Source organism: Micromesistius poutassou, assembly GCF_964030765.1.
Source record: "Micromesistius poutassou genome assembly, chromosome: 19".
NCBI classification, from domain to species: Eukaryota; Metazoa; Chordata; class Actinopteri; order Gadiformes; family Gadidae; genus Micromesistius; species Micromesistius poutassou.
This window is the reverse complement of record NC_140289.1, coordinates 12972891-13000242: the sequence shown is the minus strand read 5'-3', so window position 1 is coordinate 13000242 and position 27352 is coordinate 12972891. Positions and strand designations below refer to the sequence as shown.

Here is a 27352-nt window from a genome sequence, read left to right as displayed (position 1 = left end):
GGGCCTACAGCAGGTTAAGGTCAGGCCTGGGCCTTCAAGGCCAAGGTTCAGTTGTTTGTGTGTGTGGGAATAAGTAAAAAAATTGAAATACTCAATTATAAACAGCAGTTTAGGTCGTAAGGTAGTGCATGTTGTAACCCACAGTATAAAGGGGGAGTCTAGTAGGGAAGTTTGGAAATTCCAATGCAAATGTGCATAACAAGTATGACGGCGTATACGACATGAGCTCACCTGCACAAAGAGCTTGGTGCACTTGATGTCTATGATGAGGGGGACGGAGTAGTCGATGGCCATGCGGCGGGTCCGGTAACCCTTGGTGACGAAGGAGGAGAGGCGTCGCCCCCCGCTGTTCCTCATGGAGAGGTTGATGACCAGGTCGAAGTGGTTCTCCTCCAGGTAGTTCATGATGCTGCGCTGCTTCTCTTTGGTGGGGATCTCACTGACCTCCTCCTCAAAGGGCCAGTCCACGGCCTTCACCTGGGGACGGCCAACAGTCACCCTGCTGCTACGTGCTGCCACTCTAGTCCACACAACACTGCCACCTTTCAACACCAGGTTTTAGAGCTGCAACGTCAACAGACAGACAACCGTTCTGTGTTACCTTAACTCCATGTTCGTTGTAGAAGTCTGCAGTGCCCAGGCTAGCGTACAGATCATAGCCCATACTCTCCAACGCCTGCACTGTAGGTAGCAGCTCACTCTTATTCTACACACACACACAGAGAGAGAGAGACAATCAATGAAACTCAAAAGGGTTGCTCTGTTTTTGTCTATAAGTGCAGCAGGTCCCATTTTTGCCAGTGTGCATTTTTTACATTTTTTATTATAAAAACAATCAGGAAATACCAGCTAACGTATTCTTACGGTTTCTAAAGTATTAGAGATAAATAGAGCCGATAATTCAAAGCCAATATTGCTTCAATGTACGCTGTTATCGCACTTATGACGTCAATGTCTGCACCCAAGTGTGCTGCTCAAAAAAACTACTTTCAAATGACCAACTGCTATGATCTGTGTGATTATTTTAATAAACCCTCTAAACATCGCTATGCAGCTATAAACTCCTTCAGTTTTAAAGGACAATTCTGGTATTTTGAACATTGAGCCCCTTTCTGGTTTGTCTAGGATAAGATAGAGCGGTTGACACCGACATGTTGACTATTGGTCCTGTCTCGGTATTTGGCTCATTTAGAATCGCCCTGCCTGCTTCAGAATGGCTGGTTACGGGCATTCACAAACCTGTCCTTAAAACAATCCTAAACGTTTGAACAGGACAGAAACTGTATTTCACTACGATACTTGATTTGGAACATAAACAAACACCACTAACCACTTGGTGAGTTGCACATTTCTGAAAACAAATGTTTAGGGTTGTTTTAAGGACAGGTTTGTGAATGCCTGTAGCCAGCCATTCTGAAGCAGGCTGGGCGATTCTAAATGAGCCAAATACCGAGACAGGACCAATAGTCAACATGTCGGTGTCAACCTCTCTATCTCATCCTAGACAAACCAGAAAGGGGCTCAATGTTCAAAATACTGGAATTGTCCTTTAATATATGGAGGTTTCCGTGTGGACCTTATTGTAATGCGTGTCAAACGCGGGACTCCACCTACCCACAAATGTATTTTAGTCTAAAACATCAATGTGCATCAAAGTGTTTATTTTGGACAACTTAATTATATCTTGCCTCAAAGCTTTACCAAAATACAAAATGTACGTTTGAGTTGTCAAAACTGGATACAGATTGATAACCCTAACCCTACTACGATAGGACTCCTTGTAGCTGGTACTAGGATCGGACTCCAGTAACCAGGTGAGGCTCCAGTACTGTAACTGGTACCAGGTGAGGCTCCAGTACTGTAACTGGTACCAAGTGAGGCTCCAGTACTGTAACTGGTACCAGGTGAGGCTCCAGTACTGTAACTGGTACCAGGTGAGGCTCCAGTACTGTAACTGGTACCAGGTGAGGCTCCAGTACTGTAACTGGTACCAGGTGAGGCTCCAGTACTGTAACTGGTACCAGGTGAGGCTCCAGTACTGTAACTGGTACCAAGTGAGGCTCCAGTACTGTAACTGGTACCAGGTGAGGCTCCAGTACTGTAACTGGTACCAGGTGAGGCTCCAGTACTGTAACTGGTACCAGGTGAGGCTCCAGCACTGTAACTGGTACCAGGTGAGGCTCCAGTACTGTAACTGGTACCAGGTGAGGCTCCAGTACTGTAACTGGTACCAGGTGAGGCTCCAGTACTGTAACTGGTACCAGGTGAGGCTCCAGTACTGTAACTGGTACCAGGTGAGGCTCCAGTACCTTGTAGCTGCCGATAGACAGCAGGATGTTCTTCTTGGGGATCTTGAAGCCGGTGGAGAGCATGGCCTTCAGGTAGGCCTCATAGCGGTTCTCCCCGAAGCAGGCCACCTCTCCGGTGCTGGCCATCTCCACCCCCAGCACCACGTCAGCCCCCGCAAGCCGGGAGAAGGAGAACTGGGGCACCTGGGGAGGGCGGGCGGGAGAGGGAGGGAGAGCCATGATTCAGTCATGGTATTTATTGGCTTTGAATGATATTTGTGCAAGTGTGCAACTGTACAGAATGAAACGGCCCATCTAGGGTCGCCCCATGCAAACCTCTACAGCTCTGCACGGACACAGAGAGGACACAGCATTCAGTCCCAAGGTCGTATAGGCTATTGACCTAAAGTGTCATTTGTGGAACTTCAGAGGAAAGCAGAGTTAGACTTGGTAGAGGAAGCCTTCAGGACGAGGACAGGTGTTGCTTTACCTTGACTCCGACGATGCCCTTCCCTCTCATGAGGCCGATGGGCTCCACCTCCTCCCCCATGATGACCTGCGTCGCCAGGGCAACCAGATCCACACCCAGCGTCTTGGAGACGAACGGGAAGGAGCGAGAGACGCGGACGTTGCACTCGATCACCTTCAGCTGGTCGTCCTGAGGTGAGACGGTGAAGAGGCACTCAGCACAGGGAGAAGAAACGGGAGGGACACAGAGCCCCCACTGGTCCAGTGGAGGCCCCCGCTCAATAGGGAACAGATCCTCTCTGTTGAAAAGCTGAGACCTGCAGGCAACATCAGCCTCTGAGCATCCCTCATTCAGCTCCTTCAAATTGATATCCATTCATTTTCCACCTCATCAAATCTGTTATGTGATGCTAAGGTTCATTGGCGTGCGTGCGTACCTTGGCTATGAGCTGCAGGTTGAAGGGCCCTGTGACCGCCAGCTCCTGGCCGATGGCGTGCACGATCATCTTGATCCGTTCCATGGTCTTGTGGTTGATGTCCTGGGGTGGGGTCACCAGCGTGGCGTCCCCGGAGTGCACGCCCGCGTTCTCCACATGCTCCGACACCGCCATGGCGATCACCACGCCGTCGCACGCCACTGCGTCCACATCGATCTCCTGTGGAAGTTAAGTATTCTGTTTCCTCACGTTTTCTGTGAAGTACTTGAGTACTGAGTTGTATGCGAGGTACTACACAAAGTGTATTATAAAGAGTTAAATATGATGCAAGCGTATTGGACCAGTCCAAGATGGATAATATTATGGAACAAGTATTGATGGTTTTTCCTTGTACAGCGTTCCATCCCCCATAACAACACCTGTGATTTGTCTTGTAACATTAGTGCCACGCAATTAAATAAAAACTACAGAATGTAGACCGCAAGTCTTCAGAATCTCTTACGCTCCATTGAGGCTTTGCTGTAACTGAGTGAGACCAAGGAGTGAATCTGAAAGCCACTGAAGTCCATGCAGCATTAAATCATTACAGTTATATTGTAGTTAAGCTTTGAGTTATTTAAAACACTGTAGAAATTAAAAGATAAAACGCAACTCCACATCAATGATATTCACCGGCTACGATTAAGACATAGAAAATACACACTGAAATCCTTTATATTTTTCTTACTTTACGAAATATTGAAATATAGAGTCGGAAAAGCTATGGATTATCCGAAGAATGAAATTATGTATTTGGGCCAGCGCTAATCTGATGCACATCTCTGTGATATTACAAAGGGCCTCGCTGCTCCTCTTGTGAAACTCTGGATGTCTGAACTCTGATAACGAGCCCCAACAGCCAGTGGGCCGCCGTTCAGCCGTGCTCCAGCTCACCTTGGCCTCCTGGATGAACTTTGAGATGACAACGGGGTACTCCTTGGACACGGCCACAGCGCTGGTCAGGTATTTCTCCAGGTCACTGTCGGTGTGCGCCACGTTCATGGCCGCTCCACTCAGCACGTAGGAGGGGCGCACCAGGCACGGGTAGCCCACCGCCTCACAGAACCTCATGGCAGACTGGAGGAGAGAGGAGGACCTTAACAGAACCTCAGGGCAGACTGGAGGACCTTAACAGAACCTCAGGGCAGACTGGAGGAGAGAGGAGGACCTTAACAGAACCTCAGGGCAGACTGGAGGAGAGAGGAGGACCTTAACAGAACCTCAGGGCAGACTGGAGGAGAGAGGAGGACCTTAACAGAACCTCAGGGCAGACTGGAGGAGAGAGGAGGACCTTAACAGAACCTCAGGGCAGACTGGAGGACCTTAACAGAACCTCAGGGCAGACTGGAGGAGAGAGGAGGAGATTCTCGTCATAGACTCACCAGTTTTAATTAATATCCATAGTTTGCACCTGGGTTTGTTATGATCATGTTTCCCATGCTCAGGCACCATTCAACCAAATCCTGGTCAAGGGAATCCATGTTTGGTTCCTAGTGGACACCCTGCAGCCACCGACCTACACACCTCCGTGTCAGAGAGCTCCTTCCAGCGGGGCTGGCTGATGCCGATGGTATCCAGCATGCGAGAGAACTTGAAGCGGTTCTCGGCCGAGTCGATGAACTCTGGCGTGGTGCCCAGGATTCGGCACTGCTGCCGGTGCAGCGCCATGGCGATGTTGTTCGGCAGCTGGCCGCCCATTGAGAGGATCACCCCCTCTGGGTTCTCCAGCTCGTAGATGTCCATCACTACCTGGGGTGAGCAGAGGAGGATCGTTACCGATGATACACCTGGTGTCACATAGAGATCTACCTACAGATGGCTTCAGAGGGACACCCTGCAGGACATACCTCAAAGGAGATCTCATCAAAGTAAAGGCGGTCGCACATGTCGTAGTCCGTGCTCACAGTCTCTGGGTTGTAGTTCACCATAATCGTCTTGTAGCCCATCTACAGTTCACCACCACACGGATAGAAATGGTTACATTTCATGTTATTTAAGCAAACCTCCGGATACAAATCAATGGATTAAAACTATTCTTCATCCCAGACTATCCCTGAAAGATAAACCAGTCAGACTCTGGATGCAAGCCTCACTTTGCGCAGCTCCGTGATGCAGCCGACTGCGCACCAGTCAAACTCCACACTGCTGCCGATGCGGTAGACACCGGAGCCGATCACCACAACGTGGGGCTCTTGGAAGGCCAGGTCGCTCTCGGTGCCGTTGTAGGTCAGGTACAGATAGTTTGTCTGGGCGGGCCATTCGGCTGCCACCGTGTCAATTTGCTTCACCACGGGCAGTATCGACCAATCGTGACGCAGCTTCCTCACTGCCAGTTCCGTGCTGCAGGAAGAGGGGGAACTCGGTGGGTCAGCACGGGGGACCGGGATTGGTCAGAAATAGGTGGAAACTTGCAAAGCATGGTATTTACTTGAGATGGAGCAAAACAAGGAAACCTCTGAACTAAAATGAAAGCGTGCGAGGCAGAAGGATGGAAACACACCTCTGGACAGCCAACGCTATCTGCTTGTCAGAGAAGCCCAGCTGCTTGGCTTTGTGCATGACCTCTTGGGGGATGGTGCTCTCATCCTAACAAACACAGGCCGGCATTCACATCAGGCTAAACACTGTCATCATGTCTTATGCATACAATCACTGCTTGAATGTTACCAAAAGTTGTTCATTTAAACCGTAAGTAATGCTACAATGTATTTTAAAACAAGTCAAAATCCAAGGCATGAGCTACCTGGTTGTAGGTCTCCAACAGGCGTTCATGGTCAGCAATGTTCTTCATCTTGTTGAGGAACCAGCGGTCGATCTTGGTCAGGTCGTACAGGTGGTCCACCGTGTAGCCGGCCTTCAGGGCTGACGCCAACACAAAGATCCGCTTGTCCGTCGGCATCTGCAGCTCCTGTCAGGTTGAAGCACAGCCCACAGCCCGATGTGTCTCAGGTGGAAGATCAGTCAACTGTTTAAGTCATGTAGCAGATGCCTTTATCCAAAGCAACATGCAAGTTAGGCATAGAACCAAGAACACGATCAAAAGGTAATCAGAAATACTAGTTAGTAACGGTTACAATATAAATGATATGTTTAGAGTTCCAATAGATAGGTGACATGAAACATGAGCGACAACAAGTGTTGCAAAAGTGCAAAATACATGAAACCCTTTGTAAACGCCTTCCTTCTTCTTTAAGGTTTAATTGAATAGGGACGGATACAGAGACATAGACAAGCGTCAATGTTTGCATCCGTGTTTCTAGCCAAAGCTAATATATAACACTTGTCCCTAGTGGGGCTTTTGGTTAAATATAATAATAATAATAGATTAATATTATTAAAAAGTAAGAAAATGGAAATTAAATAAAATAGTAAATAAAAGATAAAAGATATACAGAGCACATTGTAAAAAAAACTAAGTATGCAAGCATGATTGTTGCTGAATTAGCCACAATTTAGTGTTTCTTTTGAAGGTGTAGGGACCATTAAGTGAGTTCCACCACTTTGTCCCTTTTACTTACGGACTCAGAAGCTGGCTTTATGGTGTGGTCGAAGCCCACACAGTTCTCGTCCACCATCCTCAGAGCTTTCTGGAAGGCCTCCTCGAAGCTCCGGCCGATCGCCATGACCTCGCCTGACGAGAGAGAAGACACTGTCCAGTCTGCACGGCGTGAGGAGACGCTCCCAGTGAGGAGACGCTCCCAGTGAGGAGACGCTCCCAGTGAGGAGACACTGGGAGTGTCCAGTCTGCACGGCGTGAGGCGGCCATCGCGGAGCAGAGCCACTGCCCACGGTGCAGCGTTACCAACTCTCTGGGCCCCGGGATGGATCCAGTCACTTCTGACTTCAATTGGCTTCTACTCACATCGTTTTAGTCCACATTAGTGGTGATTAAGAGACCAAATCATAAGGGTGGGCCATGCGTTTGTATACACAGGGCTTCACTACACGCTTCCATAAGCATTTCCTCAAACCACGCATACCATCAAATATCAAAACCCACATGCGTTTGAGGCCCGGGCTGGACGTTCTTCATGGAGCTGCCTAGGAGCCTCTTACCCACGCTCTTCATGGAGCTGCCTAGGAGCCTCTTACCCACGCTCTTCAGGGAGCTGCCTAGGAGCCTCTTACCCACGCTCTTCATGGAGCTGCCTAGGAGCCTCTTACCCACGCTCTTCATGGAGCTGCCTAGGAGCCTCTTACCCACGCTCTTCATGGAGCTGCCTAGGAGCCTCTTACCCACGCTCTTCATGGAGCTGCCGATCTTGGTGGACACCCTGAGGAACTTGCTGAGGTCCCAGCGGGGGACCTTCACCACGCAGTAGTCCAGACTGGGCTCAAAGTTCGCCGTGGTGGAGTTGGTGACGGAGTTCCTGGAGGTGAACAACACGGTTTAGGATCACACTGAACACTGCCTGCAGAGAGACGCACGGCTTTGTGTTGTTCCTGTGCTGGGAGACTCACTTCAGCAGAGGCAGAGGAATCCCCAGGCCCAGTTTAGCGGCCACGTAGGCCAGAGGATAGCCGGTGGCCTTACTGGCCAGCGCCGAGCTCCGGGACAGGCGGGCGTTGACCTCGATGATGTAGTACTGGACAAGGAAAAAAGGTTCTTTGGTTATTTATCGGCTCGTACCTGTAATGCAGTCAACCTGCATGACAGAACATGTTGCAACCATCTAGAACACCCCGGGAAGAATAAAGGAGTGAAGCCCAGGATAACGCTCACCCCAGGATAACGCTCACCCCAGGATAACGCTCACCCCAGGATAACGCTCACCCCAGTGTTCAGGTCTACAGAGAGGCCGCTGTGAGCCTCCACCCACCTGCTCAGACTCTGGGTTGAGGGCGTACTGGATGTTGCACTCTCCCACAATGCCCAGGTGTCTGATGACCTTGATGGCCGTGTTCCTCAGCATGTTGTACTCGTAGTCGTTGAGCGTCTGGCTGGGAGCCACCACGATGGACTCGCCCGTGTGGATGCCCAGCGGGTCGATGTTCTCCATGTTGCACACCTGCAGGCAGCAGCAGTCACATGACATGAGATCACATGACATACATGAGATCACATGACATACATATACATCACATTGCTTAGGTCTGAGATAACGTGACATGAATTGGGTATGGTTATTTAACACATTCATTTCATTTTGATTTTCCACCTCTTACAGAAATGTGTAATGTTTTGCGTTCAAGAAAAGGAAAGCTTACGGTGATACAGTTGTCGTAGGCATCTCGGACCACCTCGTACTCTATCTCCTTCCAGCCTTTCAGTGACTTGTCCACCAGGACCTGCGTGGTGTGGGCGAACGCCGCTGTGACCAGCACGGTCATCTCCTCGCCGTTGTTGGCGAAGCCGGAGCCCAGTCCACCCAGAGCAAACGCTGAACGCACCAGAACCGGATAACCCAGACGCTCTGCAGCCGCCAGCGCCTGGAGGGAGAGGGAGAGAGAGAGACACACAGGGAGAGAGAGAGACACACAGGGAGAGAGAGAGACACACAGGGAGAGAGAGAGACACACAGGGAGAGAGACACACAGAGAGAGAGACACACAGGGAGAGAGAGAGACACACAGGGAGAGAGAGAGACACACAGGGAGAGAGACACACAGGGAGAGACACACAGGGAGAGAGACACAGGGAGAGAGACACAGGGAGAGAGACACAGGGAGAGAGACACAGGGAGAGAGACACAGGGAGAGAGACAGAGAGAGAGAGACACACAGGGAGAGAGAGAGAGACACACAGGGAGAGAGAGAGACACACAGGGAGAGAGACACAGGGAGAGAGACACACAGGGAGAGAGACACACAGGGAGAGAGACACACAGGGAGAGAGACACAGGGAGAGAGACACAGAGAGAGAGAGACACACAGGGAGAGAGACACACAGGGAGAGACACACAGGGAGAGAGACACAGAGAGAGAGAGACACACAGGGAGAGAGACACACAGGGAGAGAGACAGTTATACACACAAGGAGAGAGAGCGGGAGAGAGAGCGAGAGAAAGGGGAAGGGCAGAGCAGGAAAGCGCGTTAAGGCGTTGCAACAGCAATATTACTAAAGATATGGCAATACAATAAACCACATCATTGTCTCTATTCAAACCGCGTGTGTCCAACTGACGCAGTGGTTCAGCCAGATGCTGATTCTCTCCCACTGTAACCAGTGCGCCTCCCACTACCGGCCCCGGGAGACGCGTCACCACCCAGGTGTCCCTCACCTGCTCCACGGAGAGGGCCGCCTCGCTGGGGGCCACGTGCTCGCTGATCTCCTCCATCTTCTCCACAAACACCTTGCGGTCCTCCGTCATCTCGATGGAGGCCACAGGCGTCCCCAGCACGCGCACCGCGTACTTCTCCAGCACGCCCAGCCGGGTCAGCTCGCAGCCGCAGTTCAGCGCCGTCTGCCCGCCGAACGTCAGCAGGACGCCGTCCGGCCGCTCGTTCTTTATCACCTGTCGGGGGGGGGGGGGGGGGGGGGGCGTCATTAAACTGTGGACCCACGACCCAAGCCCGCCGTCATCTCCAAATCTGTTGTGTAACGGCCACCATGTAGTCATGTGACGCAGGGTATCTGCAGGTTTCAGCAAGTCAAATTTAAGACTTTTTAAGACCTTTTTAATACCACCTTGAATTTAATTTAAGACCTAAAGCATGCGATGGTGGGGGGGATCCCGCTGTATTATAACCCAAGCATAGCATGTGTGTCACTCAATGAGACTCATTCAAGTTGACTTTTTGTCTGTTTATCGAACATAAGGTGATACTCAGTGCTCTCTGGTTCAAAAGCTGTAAGTACAAGTGCAGTTTAACGGCATGTTTCTGACCAAGTATCTAGCAAGAAAGAAGCCTCTCTACGTGTCCTTCCCGAGAAAAATAAAAAAATAAATAGTCCTGCCCGACAAATTTAAGACCTTGAGTTACAGTATTTAAGACCAGCATATGACATTTTTAACGAATTTAAGACTTTTTAAGGCCTTAAATTTAGAAACATGAATTTAAGACTTTTTAAGGATGCGTGGACACCCTGTGTAACGGTTCAAACAGCCAATGGCTGGCCGGGCTCACCTGTGTGACGTACTCCGGCGTGATGGGCAGGAAGTAGACCTTGTCGGCGAGGCCTTTAGACGTCTGCACGGTGGCGATGTTGGGGTTGATCAACACAGTCTGAATGTTCTCCTCCTTCAGCGCCTTGATCGCCTGGAAGAGGAGAACAACATGAAACATTTATGTACACTTGAAACAAACGCACATTTAACACAAAACGGTTCTGCCACAACAATTGCATTGTGGGAGTAGTTCTCAATCAGAAAACTTTAATAATTCAATCACGTTTAATTTTGCACATGCAGGCAGGGTGAAAATATTTATAGACATTTAAAAAAAGTGTGTAAATAACCTTAATTTATTGTTACTACCGTTCACTAGAACGTTCAGTAGGGTTATCCCCCAGCAGCCGTCATGTGACACACGAGCTGCGAGGTGAGAACATCACCTGGGAACCGGAGTAGTCAAACTCCCCGGCCTGGCCGATGGAGAGCCCCCCAGAGCCCAGGATCAGGACCTTCCTGGGCCGGACAAAGTCCTCCGGCCTCTGCGCCGCGGGGAAGGTCAGGTGGTCGGTCAGCCTCTGCTTCACTGGAGCAGAAGGGTTTCAGAGGAGACTCATCACAACAACACCTTCATGCTGCCACATTCTAGACTGCTTCCCTGAACGCCTCGGTGCCGGGGAACTGTTGGAGCGGTGTGGGCGTGTCCAGATGTGTGCTGGATAGATCTAGTCTACCAGCCTACCCAGTGGACCGTAGCAAACGTCGCTCATCTATCCGTCACACATCTAGGTGGACACGCCCACCTGTGATGTCATAAGGGGCAGATTTCCAAAACGGCTTGTAACGGCTAATCACAGCACACCTGGTGGCATGTCATGGGACCTTTAAGAACGCAAGAGGATGGAATCATTTAATAAATGTGTTTGTTGTTACCACATGTCCCCGGCCGTCCCTCCTTGTGGTCGCGGACGGTGTCGATGAAGACGTCAAACAGCCCGACCAGGTCTGTGGGCCCGGCCATGTGCTCCGGGTGGAACTGGACACTGGCAAACAAAAAGATGAAAAGGTTGGAACATCCATTATGGAGTTATAGAAAGAACGCAAAACTCAAGCACAGGCAGAAGAATTTTATTTTTAAACATTCACAAAAAGGATTTTCAAGGAATTGTTTTTTTAGTTCAAGATTTTCACCCATTAGTGTTTGTTCTGAGGTTGGATCACATCCCAACAGTGGGGTCATGTGACGAAAAGGAGGAAGAGAACATTTCTGGAAATAACCGTCTGGTCTGGACTAGTGCTGGCTGTCCCAGTAGCTGGAGAACCATCTGGTCTGGACTAGTGTCCCAGTAGCTGGAGAACCATCTGGTCTGGACTAGTGTCCCAGTAGCTGGAGAACCATCTGGTCTGGACTAGTGTCCCAGTACCTGAAGAGAGGCTGGCTGTTGTGCACGATGCCCTCGCTGGTGTGGTCGTTGGCGTTGGTGAAGAGGACGTCCCAGGCCGGGGGCAGTGTCAGCGGGTCCACAGCGAAGCCGTGGTTCTGGCTGGTGATGAAGCAGCGCTGGGTGCCCTTGTGGATGCAGGGCTGGTTGTGGCCTCGGTTACCATACCTGAGGAAGAGCTCGTTAGTCCTTACACCTGGTAACGATGGTTACCATACCTGAGGAAGAGCTCGTTAGTCCTTCATTACACCTGGTAACGATGGACCAGTAGTACAGAACACGGTTCAGGGGTTAGTATTCCATTATTCGATGAAAGGGAACAGGTAGATAGAGTAATGGTCCGTCCTACAGAGGGCCATGTGGTGTATTGGCTAATGGTCAATCAGCATCAACTCTCTGAATTTCCACATTAATTTACGTTCAAATACTACAGGACATCGAAAGACCTGTAGACCTCCAATCCCCAACTTTAAACCAAACTCCAACTTTAAACCATTATATCGTAATATTGACAGAATCGCAATAGAGAACATCACAAAACATATCGAATGTTTCCCGTCCCATTCCCGTCCCAGCTGAAGGAGATAGTTCACACATCTGCCTAAAAGTCCCACGCACAATCTAGTCCAGCAGACAGCAAAACGATGGGGGGCTTTTTTTTTTTACACACAATGCAGTCATGTGTCTCCAGACAAGTGTTGCTTCCCATCAATAGTGTGTGAACGTTCTCCTGTGGCGGGGTAGAGGGCGGGGCGACCTTTCTCACAACAGACCTGCGACCTTGCAGTTGTATTACAGACCGAGCAACATTCTTCAAGACAGTTTTAGGAGGGGACACACACACACACACACACACACACACACACACACACACACACACATTGTTTGAGCCATGTTTAGGCAATAGCACCATGTGTGGTTTAACCCATATTGCAGCGCCCAGAGTGGGTTCTCATAACAAGAGGTGGGAGCCTCTGAGGGTGAGCCCTGGCCCTGCCTGATGAGGTACAAACTCACTGTGTGGGGCGGTGTGGGGAAAGAGCATTTGAGGAGGGCTGCTACATTTACATTAAGGGCATCTAGCAGACGCTTTTAGCCAAAGCCAATTAACCATTCCTATTGTGGGCAGGGGTCGTATAGGTAAAGCACTTCATTATCTCTGTGTTAGGACGTAGCAGAATACTCCACAGGCCTTCTGACGGTTAATCTAGTTTCAACGTACATTAGTTATAATGATAAGAATCATGGGGTTAGAACGGATGTCCCGATGACACTTTTTCACTTCCAAAACAGATAGCCAAAGCTGCGCTATCTGCCCATACCGATATCAGTCTGATACTTTGACTTCTCTTGAACAAATAATAATAATAATAAAAAATGGAAGCACTTTGCTCATGATTGCCAATTAGCCACATAAAAACATCTCACTAAAGAAAAATTTAAATCAAGTGAAAAGATTTGAACAGCTCAAAAGTCTCAATGGAGTAAACAAAGTGACGAGTTAAACAAATAACTACAGTGATAAAGTCTGAATGCATTTGAGTTAATATATAGAATAGCTGAGCTGTTAAAGCTGATAGTTTGAAATGGTTGAATCAAGTGTGTGCATGTGTGTGTCATCACTTGTAGTAACCAGGAATAGTGTTATTGATGTTATTCTTTCACATCTAGTTAACAAGATAAGCTCACAAAAGGATAAGGCTTATACCGTTGGACTCCTTTGGGTCTTATATGACATATCGTTTTTGTAGATAGCATGATGTGAAAAATATTATTTACGTTAGCATTTTTTTCAGCGTTACCAGACTTGTACCGGGAGTACATTGGGATATGTAGGAAGCAGCTAGCCTCTAGCAAAATAAACAGGGGTCCCGACACACAAAGGCCCGATACATAATAATCATATTTCAAATGTTTTGAATCATTTCAATCCAATGGACGTCCGCGACGTCCAAAAAGGTTAGCTTTCGTGAACGCCACAAGCAAAGCTGTGATGGGCTACAGCCCAAGCTGGAGCGTGTGACGTGACCCCACGACCGCGCTCGGCAACAGCCCGGCAACAGCCCGGCAACAGCCCGGAAACAGCCCTGAAACAGCCCTGAAACAGCCAGGCAGTTGCACTTTTTTCTTCTTTAAGGATGAAATCCAGCCACACTGCTGACCTGGCTGTTCAACAGGACGCTCTCAGGCGCCCAATAGGCGACTACTGTTGGTGTCACGTGACACGCTGCGCGGATCGGATCATAAATATTTCTCTGCTGCGATATCTGGGCCAGTATCGGACCGACAGCGAGGACGGGATCATCCCTATCTGTTAGTCCCCTGACTGTGCTTCTCACGTCTTAATCTAGTTTGAAAGTATGTAGATAATAATTCAAACTACTGATAGGTATTCACAGCCCACAGACAGCGCCCTGCCTCAGCCACATCCCTTTCCCCTGATTCGCAGTGACATGTCAATATTACAAATAGGTAATAATAATAATACAAATTCTCAGAAATACAATCCAAGATACTATTCGAATACCTAATTATGTCGTACTTTAAAATGTAAGATGATGATTTAATCTTAATCTAGTTTCCACTTGTGTTGGTGTAAGTGAGAGACGGGTGCTTACTTCATCTTGAAGGTCTTGGCGCCGATGACCAGGGAGAGCAGCTGGTGGCCCAGGCAGATACCGAACACCGGCTTGGGCTGCTCCACACACACCACCTTCCTCACGTTCTCTATGGTGGCCTGGCAGAACTGGGGGTCGCCCGGCCCGTTGCTGATGAACAGCCCGTCAAAATCTACAATGGATTTAAACATGGATGGTGAGGGAGGGAGGGAGGGGGGGGGGGACTGTGATAATCACAGGTCATCACCAGTTCATCTTCGAGCTGTTCCACATGTTATGACAGCAATTGTGATCACGAAACAATGAACCTCACTTGCATTCACATCCAACTTTTACATCCATAAACCAAGCCACCCCAAGGTCAATGCCCTGGGGTGGCAGTGAACCGCTGACCTTTACTATCCAGAGGGTGGTCCCACGGCACCACCGTGACGCAGGCCCCCCGCTGGGCCAGGCAGCGGATCTGGTTGTACTTGATGCCGCAGTCCACCGCCGTGATGCGCAGACGACCCTCTGCATTGAACACGCGAGGATCCTGGAGACAATGCACACAAAACATGCGAATGAGTGACGCCTCGTACCCACTGTACACGTTCGTCGACGGAAGAGAGTGGGCGTGTCCGACGCATGGGGTAAAACACGATCTGCGTATAACGTGCGTATAACGCGATCTGATTGGCCAACGGATCCGTCGCTGCCTGAAAAGTTAAACTTTTCTCAACTTTTGGACGCAAGAGACGGAGCCGATTTGACGGACGGACCCACAATGCATTTCGGGAGCGTCCCATGTAAAGTCAATGAGATCCGTCGCCGGACGTGTACAGTGGGTAAGAGGCGTGAGTGAGTGAGTGAGTGAGTGAGACAGATACCTTCATGGAGACCTCCTTGACCAGGTTCCTCTGGTCAGGGTTGTCCATGGGGACGCTGGCCACATCGGTGCCGTCCATCACCAGCCTGCCCAGCAGGGTGCCCTTCTCCCGGATCTTCTTGGTCAGGCAGCGGGTGTCCACTCCTGAGACAACATCATAATGACCACAGATCAGCCACCGCTTTCGCCGATTTAACCTCTGATCCTTTTGAGTAATGACAGGTTTAAACAGTGAACCCAACCGGTATCTATATGGGGGAGCCAGTTATTCTTAAACTAGAGCTAGCTCTCTTTCATTGTTTTGGCTGCGTTTGTTTTTGAGGTTTTTGAGGCCTCTTTCATAGAGGCCATTTAAAGAAAGGTGAAATACTGGCTGGAAGTTAACCCAACATGTAACCACTGAGTCGGGTGCACATGTACACACTCTGCTGTCCTTGTTGTAACGTATTGCCTGTGCCATATGTGCGCTGCTCATGTAATGTGGTCATCTGTGAAATGTTGATCTCGATATCTGCTGCATGACTGTAACTCCCTAAACTAAACACTATTTTTTAAAAGTAACTCCCAACACTGGTGCCAAGTCTGCAGCTTTTACCAGCTCTGGCACCAAATCAGTTTGACTGTCAGCCTTTGGTCAAGTTGTGGTCACTGCACTACATCCAAATGGTCTGACTATATGGGTTTCGATTTGAAAGTTGTTCATCATGACGAATGGTGCAGCATGTTTAGCAAGTTTCATGCATATCGCCTTCCTAGCGGTAATGGCAGCCTGTTTAAATGCTGAACTTCCAGGCCTTGTTATAGAGTGCCCGAGTCCCGCCCTTTCCGGTGGTCCCCATGGGACCTATGAGATGGTAAAATATGAGTGGGTTTCAATGGAGAGAAAGTAATTATTTTCTGGTCCCAGTCTTTATATGCCCCGGATTACACACATGTTGTTTGTGGATTTAAATGATAATTTTTCATGTCAAGAGTTTGACTGTTTATGTGTTGTGTTATTCTGGCCCATCTTTTGATTTCCTTGCTCATTTTACGAGTTCTAAAAGCCTGCCAATTTTTAGAACTTTTGAGGCCAAGAAGTCTGGAAAATAATAATACTAACGAATACAATAAGGTTCCTAAGTTTTTCGTACGACCCCTAATTAGAATATTAAAAACAATAAGGAATGTAATGCAACTGGGATTATAGAGGACAGATTGACAGAGGAAATACATGCTAGTCTCTACAGTGAAACCCTATAAGCCATCAGAGGAACTACAAGCTAGTTGTTAGTTTCATTTGTTGCAGCCAAACTGACCTTCTAGTCCAGGGATGCCTTGTTCTTTGAGCCACTGGTCCAGAGACATGGCTGAATTCCAGTGACTGGGGCACCGGCTCAGCTCCCCCACTATCAGAGCTGCTGCGTGAATCCTGGACGACTCAAACCACTGAGACAGACACAACAGATGCATCATGGCCACCAGTATGGATTTTTATCCTCAGAAAATCAGCCAATATAGATGACCGATCTAATTTGAGCACAAAGTATTTTGATTGGCTGTCATCACGCGAATGTCGCAGCAAAGTTAAAAAATTTGAACTCGAGCAAAAGTGTCGCGCTGCAAATTCTCGTGAACGCACTTGCCCGTGACAGGGCGTTCATGCCGCGCCACAATTCAAATCTTGCCGCAGGTATTTCTAGCGACAAATGTCGCCTGATTCGTGTCTCTGCGTTGACTTTGTATGGAGTCGTGTCGCCCCGTCGCGTTTGGTGTGAACTAACAGTTGGGTGCAAGTGTTACCGATCATTAAAACACACGACACCAATGACTCAACAGTACATTGGCGGTTGTGGGTTCACCTTGCTGAGTCCAAACTCTCCCTCCTCGTCGGGGGGGACCCCGTAGTTCCCGACCTGGGGGTACGTGAGCGTCAGGATCTGACAGCGGTATGACGGGTCCGTCAGAGCTTCAGGGTATCCCACCATGCCCGTCTGAAACACTGGACACACACACACACACACACACACACACACACACACACACACACACACACACACACACACACACACACACACACACACACACACACACACAGGCAATAACACCATGTGTGGTTTAACCCATATTGCAGCGCCCAGAGTGGGTTTTTGGGGATGTTTACCGAGGTTGACTGTGTAGATATATTTGTCATTTTTCATTATGAGTTATTAAACATTAGCAGTTCTACACATGCATAAATGTAGGATACGTATTGCTATTGACACATGACATATCAAACTCAACCTATTGTTGCTCATGGATTGTTTGTTGTGTAATGTTTGTTGTGTACTTAAGAGATGCAATGCTGTCAAGGCTTTAAAGGACCCAGGACATGCCACCAGGTGTGGTGTGATTAGCCGTTACAAGCCGTTTTGGAAATCTGCATCATCTAACTATGAAATCATCTAACCCTATGACTTCATAAGGGGCAGAAAGTGGGTGTGTCCACCTAGATGTGTGCTGGATAGATCAGTCTACCAGCCTACCCAGTGGACTGTAGCAAACGTTGCTCATCTATCCGTCACACATCTAGGTGGACACACACCTGTGATGTCTAAGGGGCAGATTTCCAAAACGGCTTTTCACACCACACCTGGTGGCGTGTCATGGCACCTTTAACAGAACTAATTGTTCCTGCTCAAACTTGCAGACCTGTGGCAGTAGCTCACAGTTCGAAACGCCCAATGCTGCAGACAGACAGGACCACGTGTGTTCAGTAGCTTGAACTAGCTCAGGACTTTACACAAGTGGATATGACACTGGTGGGTACTCACTGAGTCTCACTACTCTCTAGTAGTGAGTACCCCCGGTGGAGAGTAGTGAGTACTACTCACACTACTCACCACCGGTGGGTCCTCACTACTTTTTTTTGGGGGGGGGGAATGAAAGAAGTCGTCAGTCCACGAAAAGTTTGAGGGTTTCTACTGTTAACATTATACATGTAATGCCCACTGACATATGAATGATGGTGAATATAAGATATAAAGTATATAAATCTGATACCTCCTCCACAACGCTAGCCCAACTCACCCACTTCTCCCGACACCGACACGTCGGCCCCGAAAGGCCGACCTCGGAACACGGTCCCATCTTCTAGAATCAAGGACGCCATTCTTTAATGAACTTAGTTGGGGACAGAGCGCGGGGTCACGGGCTGCAGCTGGAGGATGTTCTCCACGTTGATGTGGACGTCCACGTGAAGTCCACGCTGCTCTGCGGGGTGCCGCTCACACAACTCCAATAACACCGGAGGGGATACCGCGTGTTTCAGCACAACATGTGTTGATCGGACAAATGACCACGGTTAACCAATACGGTGTAAAAAAGACTTTCGATCACTAAGCTGACAGTACAATGCGTTCCCACGTCGCAGAGCAAAGTGGACTGATCCGACCAGACAGTAAAACGCGTCCCCCACCCCCAGAGCAGAGTGGACTGATCCGACCAGTGATGAAGCGGCGTGTGATGACGTCACCACGCCGATGGAGGCGTGGTGGTGATGTAGGTAGGAGCATGTTTTAATACTAGGTTCGCTAGCTCTGTGCCTGCCTGTGCGCACTTTGATGCGCGGCCACCCTCGCCAACGAGAACCCGCATGAGAGATGTGACGCGTGGACGTAACCCCGCCCCCGGGCGAGATGCCCCATTTTTTCAGAGTCGCTGCGCGCGAATCTTTTTTTCGTAGGACGGTAGGGACGTACCGCCTTTCTCGCCTCTGATTGGTTAGAAGGGCTCTCGACTACAATAGTCGCGTTACATTTCTCGCTGCTTTCCATAACTTGTTCCCTCGGTGTAATTGTGTGACCTGCGCTGCACACAGCTGGGCAAAATAGTGCCGTTTTATTCAATGCATAAGTCGGCTTATGTCCTCTTTAATAGGATGCACTTATCACTGTTGGATTGAGTTTGTTTACTTCTGTTGGTGGTAGACTAGCCGACAGCCTGCCCTGTGCCATAACCAATCGGAGGAGAGCCCTTCTAACCAATCAGAGGCGAAAAAGGCAGTGCTTGCCCCTACCATCCTACGAAAAAAAGATTCGCTCCCTGCGCCCAGCAGCCAATGCGGCGTCTAGGAGCAACATGAAGAGAACTGGCACTCTCTGGTGACTTCTGGTTTCTGAACTGGCATCTCTGTCCATGCGAGGGCGCTCGCATGGACAGAGATGCCAGTTAATTTGAGAGTCACATTCAAAAGGGGGGGCTAAAAGAATACACTCAGCTGAATATTGCATTTTTTAATTTCACTTAACTGTTCTAAAAATCTGTTCAAAAAGATGATGACGTCACTGCCAGAGGTCCTACTTTACGGCAAGTTCTGAGTCACTTTGGCACTTTCACATACAGTATATAATATATGTATTATATATACATATAATGTATAACAATTAACTTAGACGGAAAGTCCTCCATAGGGTGTTAGTTTTTTTGTTACACAGGAGGTGCTGCTGGGTCTGGTGGACCCATTGCATTTTAGGCCTTTTTTTTAATACTCACCAGATGGTTACTTCATCCCAATTGCAAGTAATATATGTATATTACATATATTATTACATTATTATTACATATATTACATACATATATATGGCTGCTGAAGGGCTAGTCCTGAGGCTCTTTTACGTTTCGGAGCTGGCTGATGCTCATCCTCCTCTTCAAACTCAGTGTCAGACTCTGAATTTTCAGAAATGTTATCCTCACTTTCTGAAACTATTTCCTCTGCATCACCATCAAAACCCTCTGTCTTCAAATATCAACTGTAAGGCAGTCTGAACAGAGAATCGCTTTGCCATCTTGATCAGTTGTGGTATGGAACCACGCTGACAGAGCTTTTTTATAGGGTCAGGTCCCCAAGCTTGGTTCCCGCAAGACAGAGGGTGAAATGTGTGGGAATATGGGTGTATGGGTGTAGACGCTCCAATTTTGCAACAATGTTGCAACCTTGTGCGGGAACAGTGGGTGCACACTGTGGGTGCTCACACCAAGGGCCCATTCACCTGCTTTACTCTCTCCTCTCTCTCTCTCTCTCACACACACACACACACACACACACACACACACACAGAGGAGGAAGGGAAAATGAGGGTGCACAGGACCCATGATTTCCACACTTTAACTAGCTCTTTAACTAATAGCTCCGGGTCACTGGATCCGAACACCCTGTGTGTAATATAAATGTGAAGGGGGGGTATACAGGGGGGGGGTCATTGAAAATGTTTTCTGATTTATGTTCCTCACAGAAAATGAGTCAAGGCCAATGAATCTTAGTTCAAAAAAATAATTATTTGTATCACTTTTATTAAGCTAAAAACTGAAAACGGGTCCACAGACCCGAACACCTTATAAGGGTTAAGATAATGTTTCTGATTGTGCTTCAACTTCAGATGCCATCAAGAGGGTCTCTGGTTGTAATCAGTCGCAAGTCCATCCCTGACCAATCAGCATTCATTAGCAGAACGCTAGCGTTTACGGCCAACAACGGCCCAAACTTTAAGAAATCTAAAGGACATAAGTACTCATTCATTCGACTTTTGAACTATAATCTATATTGAACTTGCGGAATCTACAATACAATCTGCGATATTTCAACGACAAGCAGGTGAAAGATATACATTTAGATACATATAGACCCCCATTCAATCTGCACTCATTCGATCACCCCCAGTGGAATTCTAATGGAACTGCAACCAAGCTCGATCCAATGGGGCTCAATAGAGAGTGCCACGGCTCTCCGTAGACGGGCTCTGGTAAGAGCCAGCACTCTCATACAAAACTGTTTGGTTTGAGTTCAATTAAGATTAACTTGTCTACACAACATTTAAATACAGATAACATGTTAGCACTATTTTATACACACAATATATGAAAGTCTTGTTTGCATAGGTTGGGCTCTGGCAAAACACTACAACTTATTTAGAGCCACATTGATGATCCTTCTGTAATAAACACGTGTTGTGTGTTATCAGGTTTGGTCAGGTCTATTAATTATACACCATGAAGGGGTATATAATTGTTTTTAAAGGTATGGCTACCTTTAAAAACATGAAACTGAAGAGATAGAAACGTTGTGCAGTCAGGCTGGACTTGATATCACTCATGCACAAGTACACTTCTACATGGATGATAAACATTTTCTGACAGAACTAGGGTCTGTTCCTGTAAGCATTTCACCTCCCAGTAAAAAACATTATCCAACAAAACAATGTGTATTAATTGCTTAGCTTAGTGGCCAGCGTGCTTATAAGGTTGGTTTGGGCAGGGGCTTCTGAATATGTGTTTTCCTTGGATTGTGGCACAAGGGATTATGACATCTGATCCTGTGTATTAGTGAAATAATAAGGGGGAGCTTATTAGGTTTGAATTGACAAATACAAGCACGCTGCAAACTAACCATAACTAACAATGTATTTCAGCACTTTGCTTCTTCAGTTAATGCAATTCAGCTTCAGTCTGTTTTACATTTCAGCTTCCAGCTTATCAGCAGTGCAATGCAACAGGGCTGCCAACTTTCGGGTTTTCGCTGGCGTGAGATTCTGTATAATCTTTTAATGCATGTAGGGGGGGCGATCGGGATTGTTGACGGGGAGGGGGGATTTAACCTGTCAGATTCTTCAGTCCAATTTATTTTACATTTCTGCATTTTCAGCAATGCTTTGCGCTTTTCCTTCAGCTGTCAGCGTTCACACGTATTTGCTACAGGAAATACATTTTCAACTGGTGAATAACTTTCCCAGTGTCATCTATGTGGGGATGTAGCTCAGTGGTAGAGCGCATGCTTTGCATGTATGAGGCCCCGGGTTCAATCCCCGGCATCTCCAGGTGATACTTTTCAACAAACTTAACAACAACAATAGAATGGGCCTTTTGTATTGTCATACTCGTACATTTAAAGTGTACAATATGAATGTGACACATGGGAATATTTTACGACACAAATAGAGTAGAGGAGATTGTAGCTGACTTCCGGTTTGGTCTTAACTCTTTAAGTCCCGCCCGCCTTGACAACGGTAACTATGGACGGCGATGTTTACCACCAACGTATCCTCCAGCGGTCGTAGAAGAGGACCTGCACACCGAGGCTCTTCGACTAAGGACTCCCGCTACTGAAACATGCAGCTGAAGCATCTCAAGACGCTGCTAACTCCCCAGGTAAGAGGACTGGTGGGCTAGCTGTTGTTAGCACTAACTCCCCAGGGAAGAGGACTGGTGGGCTAGCTGACGTTAGCACTAACTCCCCAGGTAAGAGGACTGGTGGGCTAGCTGACGTTAGCACTAACTCCCCAGGTAAGAGGACTGGTGGGCGAGCTGTTGTTAGCACTAACTCCCCAGGTAAGAGGACTGGTGGGCTAGCTGACGTTAGCACTAACTCCCCAGGTAAGAGGACTGGTGGGCGAGCTGTTGTTAGCACTAACTCCCCAGGTAAGAGGACTGGTGGGCTAGCTGACGTTAGCACTAACTCCCCAGGTAAGAGGACTGGTGGGCTAGCTGACGTTAGCACTAACTCCCCAGGTAAGAGGACTGGTGGGCTAGCTGACGTTAGCACTAACTCCCCAGGTAAGAGGACTGGTGGGCTAGCTGTTTAGCCCCACTCTACTCAAAGTCTATCGGTAGTCGCTATTCTGTTCAAAGCGTAACACAGCGGATATTGTAAACGAAGGAGCCAGTAGCCGTCGTCTAGTCCCGGTGGCTGGTCTACGGGCTGTAGATGACGGATGAGTCGACGGGCTGTAGGTTAGTGATGAGTCGACGGGCTGTAGGTTAGTGATGAGTCGACGGGCTGTAGGTTAGTGATGAGTCGACGGGCTGTAGGTTAGTGATGAGTCTACGGGCTGTAGGTTAGTGATGAGTCTACGGGCTGTAGGTTAGTGATGAGTCTACGGGCTGTAGGTTAGTGATGAGTCGACGCGCTGTCTCCCCGTGCAACAGGAGGGGGCCGTGAAGGTGACGTGCATGGCCTGGGCCCCCAGCAGCAGCCGGCTCGCGGTGTGCAGCGTGGACCGAGTGGTGCTGCTGTACGACGAGCACGGGGAGAGGAGGGACAAGTTCTCTACCAAGCCCATAGACGCAAAGGTACGGAGACGTGCTGCTGTGCTACTGTCACCAATGTAGTGGTTCACCCAGACGATGAACTTAGTTCCAATATTGTGTTGCAAGAATGTGAGGTAATGGCCATGCACATGTGGTTGATGTCAACATTTGGAAAAAGGACATGTACATGTCCAATTTGTTCACATTTATCTTCCTGTCTAAATTACCTCATGAAATAGTTACTTTCTCCAATGATCCCTTTTAAATTGTTACAGAGAACTGTTTCAACGTGTAGTTAATTTCTCATAATGTACATACGATACAATAACGTATGTAATACAGTGTAGGCATTGTAATGTAACCAAGTAGTACCCGCTGTTGCAGTATGGAAAGCAGAGCTACGTGGTGAAGGACATGGCCTTCTCTCCAGACTCTACTAAGATTGCCATCGGCCAGTCGGACAACATCATCTTCGTCTACAGAATAGGGGAAGAATGGTAATATTCTTATAATGATCTCCTTCGAAATGTTTTGCTTTGAACATCTGTGCATATTACTTGAGTCTTTTCTCATTTCTCAAGGGGGGACAAGAAAGCCATTTGCAACAAATTTGTACAAACTGTAAGTTAATATGTATTTTTGTATTTCAATCCTACCTGTTCAATGAACTGATGTATTTATTTAACTGTTGTTTTTATATGCATTTTCTATTGTTTCAGAGTTCTGTAACATGCTTGCTTTGGCCAGCAGAGCATGCTATTGTCTTTGGTTTAGTGGAAGGCAAGGTGAGCATAGCAGATGGCAGCTTCCACAGTTAACTATCCAATCATTCAAGAAAACATTTAAATTGAGAGCAAGAAATGTGAGTGGTTAAAGAATACACACATGAACTGAGCTCTATTTGTTGTCTCAACAGGTTCGCCTCGCAAACACTCAGACAAATAAGTCATCTACCATCTATGGAACTGAGTCTGCGGTCGTTTCGTTGGCATCCAAGTAAGTGCTGGTCTGTCTGCTGTTGGTTTGTCTGTTTACCAAGCAAGCTAAAATAGTTATAATGATAAGACAAAGGAGTTGTATTTTTCTTTACAACTAACAGTATAAAAGCAACAATGAAGAATAGGTATGTCAGAGACTTGAATTGGTTATCCAAAGAATGATTCTAAATAAGTACAGATAGATAGATAGATAGATGAATACTTTATTGATCCCCAGGGGGAAATTCAAAAATATACTCAAGGATCATATGCTCCCTTTCGAACCTCTCTCCAACTAAAAGCTGTCCTTCAAAGTGGAGTGTAGTCTTGCATTTCCTGTCTGTTTCATCCAAGACATGCTTAATTTATCCACTGGTATACAGTTTGCTGTTGTTTCTGCTAGTGTTTCAGGGCAAGGCATCTTGTCTGGCCACGCAGACGGAACCGTGGTGCGATACTTCTTTGGTTCAGGAGAGTCTCAGGTAACCAAAGACGAGTCAGTTATTATTTAAGATATTCCATTCATCAGCTCTAATATTGTGCCACCTTATTCGTGTTTGTGTTAGCGACCAGTTACATACATTGGGATGAATGAAAAATGCACTAGAGATAGAGCTTCTTGATCTCTGTCTACTCTGTGTGTGTCTCTCTGTCTCTCTGTTGTCTCTCACTTTATTTCCATTAGACCCTTTCTTAGTGTGTGTGTGTGTGTGTGTGTGTGTGTGTGTGTGTGTGTGTGTGTGTGTGTGTGTGTGTGTGTGTGTGTGTGTGTGTGTGTGTGTGTGTGTGTGTGTGTGTGTGTGTGTACGCCATTCTTTCTCTTATTCTATCTCTTTTCACTTATTTCTGTTGTTCTCTCACACACACAGACACACTCACAGGGGAAGCTGTTTGTGCACCCGGTTCCGCCCTACGCCTTGGCCTGGGGAGCCAACAGCATCATGGTGGGCGGCTGTGACCGGAAGATTGTGGCTTATGGCAAAGAAGGCAACGTCCTGCAGACCTTTGACTACAGCCGCGACCGCACTGAGAAGGAGCTGACGGCTGCGGCCACCAGCCCCAGCGGACAGTCTGTTGTGTTTGGCAGCTACAATCGGTCAGTGACAGGGAAAGGTGGCTTCTGAACAGGGAGCAGAGGGGGTGTGGTCCTGCTATTGGACATTTATTTGTCTCTATTGTCTCATCTATTTGTCTAGCAGCCATCTAAATGGATCTGAATGTTTTTCTGTCCAGACTGCGTGTGTTTAACTGGGCACCACGGCGGGGCCTGTGGGACGAGGCAAAGCCCAAAGAGATTCCCAACCTGTACACAATCACCGCCTTGGCCTGGAAGAAGGACGGATCCCGCCTCTGTGTGGTATGCACTCACTCTGCTCTCTCTCTTTGCTCTCTCTCTCTCTGCTCTCTCTCTCTGCTCTCTCTCTCTGCTCTCTCTGCTCTCTCACTCTGCTTTCTCTCTCTGCTCTCTCTCTCTCTGCTCTCTCTCTCTGCTCTCACTCTGCTCTCTCTCTCTCTGCTCTCTCTCTACTCTCTCACTCTGCTCTCTCACTCTTTCTGTCTCAAATCAATTAAATAAAGCTTTATTGGCATGATGTTTCAATTAAAAATACGCTTTTCCCACGCATTGAAATAAATTAGTAAATAATGTAACAAGTACACATATATTATACATAGACTTATTGTATGAAGCAGAAGTGCAGTTTCATGATTAAGAAAAGATGCTGATAATTTCAGACCAGTGGAATAATTCTGTTGATGAGAGTTTTCTCTCCGTATTTTCAACTTCCTTGTGTGCGTGTGCGACAGGGAACGCTGTGTGGGGGCGTGGAGCAGTTTGACTGCTGTCTGAGGAGGAGCATCTACAAGAACAAGTTTGAGATGACTTATGTTGGTCCTAGCCAGGTACATCCAGCTGGATAGATCTAGAAAACGTTTTCAAAGTAATCCCTTCATTTTCAAATTTTACCATATTTAGTTTCTAACATGAATTGTTGTTTACATTTAATTTTATTAATGTGGATATAATGATCCAGCAGCATCATACATACACTACAGATATTCATTACATATAAACATTACATATATACACTACAGATAATCATAACATATATACTACGTATATACTTCAGATATACATTACATATTTACACTTCAGATATACACAATATATAAACATTACATATATAAACAACAGATATGCATACATATATACATTAGAAATATACCCTACAGATATACATTTCATAATGACTCATCACAATGTCATAATCTTTGTCATAATCTTTATTTTGCAAACCGCATTCTTGGTTACATCGCAATGTCTATTATGGTTCAGCCCTATGCCAGAGTGAAGGAAAAGCCTAACAATAGAGCTGGTTTGTCAAAAAGAATCACAGATAGGTCCAGGCTGAGCCCAGCATGTCCTCAAATCCAAGCACCGCCCCTGCTTTAACACAGTAGGATGAAACACAGGTTATCTTCTTACTTTCCATACCATCATTCAGACCCATGTCTCCCCCCCGCCGTCCAGGTGATCGTGAGGAACCTGTCCAGCGGGACGAGGGTGGTCCTCAAGTCTCAGTACGGCTATGAGGTGGAGGAGGTGAAGATCATGGGGTCGGACCGCTACCTGGTGGCCCACACGTCAGACACCCTGCTGCTGGGAGACCTGCTGACCAACAAGCTCAGTGAGGTCAGTCCTCATTACCACTCTGCTATACCCCTCAGGGTCCGCCCTACCACTCTGCTATAGCCCTCGGTGTCCGCCCTACCACTCTGCTATAGCCCTCAGGGTCTGCCCTACCACTCTGCTATAGCCCTCAGTGTCCTTCCTACACCCTAGCACTCTGCTATGCCACTCGGTGACCCTTCCTAAGTGGCGTTGTGTATCTATAAATGTCTCCTTGCATGTGTATCTGCCACTAGGTTTGCATGCTCAGTATTTAATGTGAATTGTTTGGCTCAGGTGGCGTGGCCAGGCTCCGGGGGGAATGAAAAGTTCTTCTTTGAAAATGAAACGGTAACACGCACGGAAACACACACGCAAATACGCACGCACGCATGCACGCACACGCACACGCGCACACACACGGAAACACAAACCCACACACACCCACACGG

General features: G+C 47.7%; 2 protein-coding genes and 1 non-coding gene across 5 annotated transcripts in view; 2 read left to right on the top strand and 1 right to left on the bottom strand.

The window, feature by feature from the left end:
- cad (carbamoyl-phosphate synthetase 2, aspartate transcarbamylase, and dihydroorotase) overlaps nucleotides 1-18592 on the bottom strand; it is a 36145-nt gene extending 17553 nt beyond the window's left edge. For both annotated transcript variants that reach the window (XM_084484179.1, XM_084484180.1), the window contains exons 1-27: nucleotides 18264-18592; nucleotides 17054-17193; nucleotides 16511-16640; nucleotides 15214-15356; nucleotides 14738-14879; nucleotides 14345-14516; nucleotides 11709-11894; nucleotides 11218-11327; nucleotides 10728-10870; nucleotides 10301-10432; nucleotides 9454-9687; nucleotides 8441-8662; nucleotides 8053-8241; nucleotides 7694-7818; nucleotides 7469-7602; nucleotides 6751-6863; nucleotides 5976-6140; nucleotides 5733-5818; nucleotides 5326-5572; nucleotides 5080-5178; nucleotides 4757-4981; nucleotides 4127-4309; nucleotides 3194-3412; nucleotides 2779-2946; nucleotides 2310-2492; nucleotides 602-706; nucleotides 232-477 (exon numbers count right to left, since the gene is read on the bottom strand). In XM_084484179.1, coding sequence (XP_084340305.1) covers nucleotides 232-477; nucleotides 602-706; nucleotides 2310-2492; nucleotides 2779-2946; nucleotides 3194-3412; nucleotides 4127-4309; nucleotides 4757-4981; nucleotides 5080-5178; nucleotides 5326-5572; nucleotides 5733-5818; nucleotides 5976-6140; nucleotides 6751-6863; nucleotides 7469-7602; nucleotides 7694-7818; nucleotides 8053-8241; nucleotides 8441-8662; nucleotides 9454-9687; nucleotides 10301-10432; nucleotides 10728-10870; nucleotides 11218-11327; nucleotides 11709-11894; nucleotides 14345-14516; nucleotides 14738-14879; nucleotides 15214-15356; nucleotides 16511-16640; nucleotides 17054-17193; nucleotides 18264-18345 — 4323 coding nt within the window. In that variant the 5' untranslated portion in view covers nucleotides 18346-18592. The remainder of the gene's footprint in view (nucleotides 1-231; nucleotides 478-601; nucleotides 707-2309; nucleotides 2493-2778; nucleotides 2947-3193; nucleotides 3413-4126; nucleotides 4310-4756; nucleotides 4982-5079; nucleotides 5179-5325; nucleotides 5573-5732; nucleotides 5819-5975; nucleotides 6141-6750; nucleotides 6864-7468; nucleotides 7603-7693; nucleotides 7819-8052; nucleotides 8242-8440; nucleotides 8663-9453; nucleotides 9688-10300; nucleotides 10433-10727; nucleotides 10871-11217; nucleotides 11328-11708; nucleotides 11895-14344; nucleotides 14517-14737; nucleotides 14880-15213; nucleotides 15357-16510; nucleotides 16641-17053; nucleotides 17194-18263) is intronic.
- A 3381-nt stretch (nucleotides 18593-21973) lies between these two features.
- Nucleotides 21974-22045, top strand: AC3HAE_034681 (transfer RNA alanine (anticodon UGC)). The gene has a single exon. It is a non-coding gene; the product is annotated as a tRNA-Ala (tRNA).
- A 196-nt stretch (nucleotides 22046-22241) lies between these two features.
- ift172 (intraflagellar transport 172) overlaps nucleotides 22242-27352 on the top strand; it is a 43553-nt gene continuing 38442 nt past the window's right edge. The window contains exons 1-12 of one of the 2 annotated variants that reach the window (XM_084483582.1): nucleotides 22242-22376; nucleotides 23154-23297; nucleotides 23640-23752; nucleotides 23837-23876; nucleotides 23975-24040; nucleotides 24172-24251; nucleotides 24636-24714; nucleotides 25102-25328; nucleotides 25466-25589; nucleotides 26039-26134; nucleotides 26763-26924; nucleotides 27198-27251. In XM_084483582.1, the coding sequence (XP_084339708.1) occupies nucleotides 22338-22376; nucleotides 23154-23297; nucleotides 23640-23752; nucleotides 23837-23876; nucleotides 23975-24040; nucleotides 24172-24251; nucleotides 24636-24714; nucleotides 25102-25328; nucleotides 25466-25589; nucleotides 26039-26134; nucleotides 26763-26924; nucleotides 27198-27251 (1224 nt within the window). In that variant the 5' untranslated portion in view covers nucleotides 22242-22337. Of the gene's footprint in view, nucleotides 22377-22776; nucleotides 22782-23153; nucleotides 23298-23639; nucleotides 23753-23836; nucleotides 23877-23974; nucleotides 24041-24171; nucleotides 24252-24635; nucleotides 24715-25101; nucleotides 25329-25465; nucleotides 25590-26038; nucleotides 26135-26762; nucleotides 26925-27197; nucleotides 27252-27352 lie in introns of those variants that run through there. The other variant, XM_084483583.1, reaches the window with a different exon arrangement.